General features: G+C 51.3%; 1 protein-coding gene across 1 annotated transcript in view; it reads right to left on the reverse strand.

Moving 5' to 3' along the window:
• Positions 1 to 2,908, reverse strand: part of MECR (mitochondrial trans-2-enoyl-CoA reductase) — a 7,314-nt gene extending 4,406 nt beyond the window's left edge. The window contains exons 1-2 of the mRNA XM_010008273.1: positions 2,815 to 2,908; positions 2,540 to 2,671 (exon numbers count right to left, since the gene is read on the reverse strand). Coding sequence (XP_010006575.1) covers positions 2,540 to 2,671; positions 2,815 to 2,860 — 178 coding nt within the window. The 5' untranslated portion in view covers positions 2,861 to 2,908. The remainder of the gene's footprint in view (positions 1 to 2,539; positions 2,672 to 2,814) is intronic.
• Between the last annotated feature and the right edge of the window lie 1,181 nt (positions 2,909 to 4,089).

Genomic DNA, 4,089 nt, shown 5'->3' on the forward strand with positions numbered 1-4,089 from the left:
GGGCAGGGACACCTCCCACCAGCCCAGGCTGCTCCAAGCCCCATCCAACCTGCCCTTCAACACTGCCAGGGATGGGGCAGCCACAGCTTCCCTGGGCAACCTGGGCCAGGCTCTCACCACCCTCACACCCAACAATTTCCTCCTCATGTCCAACCTCCATCTCCCCTCTGCCAGTTTCAATCCATCCCCCTTGTCCTCTCCCTCCCTGCCCTTGTCCCAAGTCCCTCCCCAGCTTTCCTGGAGCCTTTTCAGGCACTGGAAGGTGCTCTAAGCTTTCCCTGGAGCCTTCTCTTCTCAACTCTCCCAGCCTGTCCCCAGAGCAGAGCTGCTCCAGCCCCTGGATCATCTCTGTGGCTCCTCTGGACTCTCTCCAGCAGCTCCATGTCCTTCCTGTGTTGGGGGCTCCAGACCTGGACACAGCTCTCCAGGGGGTCTCCCCAGAGCAGACCAGAGGGGACAATCCCCTCCCTGGCCCTGCTGCTCACACTGCTGGGGATGCAGCCCAGGACACGGGTGGTTTCTGGGCTCCAGCACACGGTGCTGGGTCGTGTTGAGCTTCTCATCCACCATCACCCCCAAGTCCTTCTCCTCTGGGCTGTTCTCAATCCATTCTCCACCCAGCCCGGATTAGTGCTTGGCATTGTCCTGACCCAGATGCAGGACCCTGCGCTTGGCCTTGTTGAGCTTCCTGCAGTTTGCACAAGCCCACCTCTCAGGTGGGCAAGGAAAGGAAAACATGAGGAGACCTCAGTTCACCCCATGGCTCTAATGCTGGTGGCAGCAGCACCACCACTCCATGCACTGTCTGAATCCTGGAAAGGGAATTATGAGAAATTTTTCCACATGGGGATGGCCAAAATGCTGCTGGGAGGCTGGGCATGGGTCCCCTGCTGCTGCTGAGATTTATCAGCCAGCGAAGTGTGAGCACTTCCAAGAGAGACAACAGGCCTGGAGCTGCCCAGGAGAAGGGAGTGTGTGCAGAGCTAATGGAAATCCCCCATCCTATGGATAAGCCCATGTATTCCAAGTCAATTTAGTCAGACTTAGTCCCTCTATATTTATATCCAATTTAACCCCCTATCATCCATTTACTTTTATTTAAACACTGAAAAATATCCAATTTGGATCTTAACCAGATGGTTTCCCTTCTCCCATTAAGCTAAAAAGCCTTTTAAGAAGAAACAGGCCAAGAAGAAACTGTTGTGCTAAATCAGAACCCAATTTTTCTGGTCATTGGCAGTTTGGAGGAGCACAAGAGACATTTGTTGGAAAATAAATTCCCATGCTTTCCCATCAGAGCACCATTCAGGAGAAAACTGTAATGAGGTATAACCATGACCTTGAACAGGTTCCACGCTTTATCCTGGGTCTTTAAAGAAGCTGGAAGATGTGAAACAATCCAGCTGTTTCCAGAGAAGCACAGATTGTTGAGATGCTTTATAACTGTGCAGAAACTCAATAAAGAGGAGTAGATTATTTCTCAATTCCATTTTAACACAAGTTGCTATTCCAGGTGCTCTGGGTTATACACTGAATATGTCCCCCTCTCCAGGGACCCCCATCCTCACCCAGAGCCCCCCTGCATCTGCAGAGCACCAGCAGCATCATTTGCTGTGGCTGGGGATCAGTTTCATAGCTCTAAGGCAAAAAACCAACATTAACTATAAACAAAAACAAATGGCAGACAATAATAAAACTTGTATCAAGATGTAAGAAATGAAGATGCCTTTGTGCAGCTCCAGCAGCTTTCCTGATGCTTCTTGTCTGAGACAATCCAGGCCATTATATTGATGATTAGGCTAATATGGAACTAAATGGGTTCCAACTGCTGCTTCCCTCGCCTGGAACGTTCTCTAATGGACTTTTATTTTTTTCCATTTTAAGTCACATCTGATTAAGTGTAATTGCTGTAAGTAGGAGAGGCTCATGGCTTTGCCCACACCCAGCAAAGATGGTGCTTTGGAGAGGAGTGATTTTGCTCTGTGACCCCAAAAATGGAGTGGTCAGGGTTGGAAGGGACCTCTGGAGATCATCCAGTCCAACCCCCTGCCAGAGCAGGATCCCCTAGAGCAGATCCCACGGGATCCAGGTGGGTTTGGAATGCCTCCAGGGATGGAGACTCCACAACCTCCCTGGGCAGCCTTTTCCAGGGCTCTGTTACCCTCACGGTCAAGAAGTTTCTCCTTACGTTTAACTTCATCCTCCAGTGCTCCAGCTTGTGACCATTGCCCCTTGTCCTGTTACTGGACACTGTGGAAGAGTCTGGTCCCACCCTCCTGACACTCCCTGTAGATGTTTATAGGCATTAACAAGTTCTCCCCTCAGCCTCTTCCTCTCCAGCTGAACAGCCCCAGCTCTCCCAGCCTCTCCTCACAGGCAGATGCTCCAGTCCCCTCGGCATCTCCGTTGCCTGTGCTGGACTGTCTCCCATATTTCCCTGTCCTTCTGGAACTGGGCAGCCCAGAACTGGTGGGCTCAAATCCCTTGGGAAGATGCTCTGCAGGCAGGAGGATGCAGGAGGACCCAGAGATGCACTCACCAAGGCCGCTGCTGGCTGGGATGACCCAGTCCCCAGGTTCCAGAGCCTTCACGTGCCTCCCGACCTCCAGCACTTCCCCAACTCCTTCGTTCCCTCCCACTGCCGGCAGCGGAGACAGGAGCGCGTAGGTCCCTGCCGGGAAGTCCCAGGTGAGCTGTGGAGTCCCCAGACCTCCCCATCCCAAAACTGGGCTCCAAACCCTCTGAGACATCCCACCAGGAGCATCCCAAGGAGAACCAGTGAGCACAGGCAGGGGGGGTGTCACTGCATGTCACCTTGGATCATGTTGATGTCGGCGGGATTGATGGGAGCTGCCAGCATCTTCACATGGACATCTGAGTCCCCCAGCTTGCCCAGCTCCAGGTCCTTTAGTCTGAAGAGGGAGACACAGGGGAAAAGTGCATTAATACAGGCTTGGCTGATGCCTTCTGCACCTGGGTTTAAGCAGGAAAGAGATGGCTGTATGACCCACACAACACAGGAGAGCACCCAGCACCCTATTCCCCATCTCATCTATATTGCCTGGTCTCTTCCAGCAAAGAAACACAACATCCAACTTAGATGACCCCATCAAGTGTCCTCTGCTTCCCAAACCCATTCCTGGGAGCAGCAGGGAACACTGCCCATATTCATCCCTGTACCTCACACCCTTAGCTGGGCTTAGGAACCCACCTCCTGCACCAGAAAAGCCCCATCCAGGGGTGATGATGTGATGATGTCCCCAGCCCCTTTGCCATGAGGCTGTTTCAAAGATGCTCTGGAAGAGCAAGACTGGATAAATAAATAAAAATCAGCACTACAAGCCACAGGGACCCATTCAGAGGCACTACTGGCTGATGGGCTCCCCAACTCCCAGCTGTAGAGATCCTTCCTGCCTCATCAAGCAGCAAATTAAATCAGTTTGGATTTTGCCAGCACATCTGTCTGACTGAAATCCCTGCCTTTTTTTTTCTGAAATGAGGATAAATATTGAGGTTCAAGTTAATGCCACACAGCACTAGCCCCTTGGGCATGAACCCACTGCTCAGATTGACCCAGCACTGCAAATTCAGATTGATAGGAGAGAGACAGACAGACAGATTTTTTGGATGGAAGCTCCTGAAAGCACAACGACCCAACCAAATCCCACGTCACCAAGCCAAGAAACACTCATGAATCTTAAGCAATTCAGCAAGTTGCAAAACAAAACAAAATAAAACCACAATTTCATCTAACTGGGGTTTTGATGGGATCTGCTGCCCTGCTTTACTGGTAAAGGAAGTTGGATATTCTCAGAAATCTGCCAAAAAGAGAAGCAGCCGAAAAGCACCAGACCTTGCACAAGCAGTGAGGGGAGGGCAGCAAATCTTGGGAGCTGACAGGGGTGACAGGCACCTTTGCACAATTAAATGGTCATAAGGAAAAGCAACTGTCCACCCCAAAAAATCCCCAGGGATTTGGTGTCTGGATGCATTGGATAATGCATCAGCACCTCCTGCACCTCTAGGGGTGACCTGAGCTGGTTCCAGTGGGGCAGCAAGACCTTGAAGTTTCCTGCCTTGAAAAAAATA

This window comes from Chaetura pelagica, unplaced genomic scaffold, assembly GCF_000747805.2.
Source record: "Chaetura pelagica isolate M959 unplaced genomic scaffold, ChaPel_1.0 scaffold840, whole genome shotgun sequence".
NCBI classification, from domain to species: domain Eukaryota; kingdom Metazoa; phylum Chordata; class Aves; order Apodiformes; family Apodidae; genus Chaetura; species Chaetura pelagica.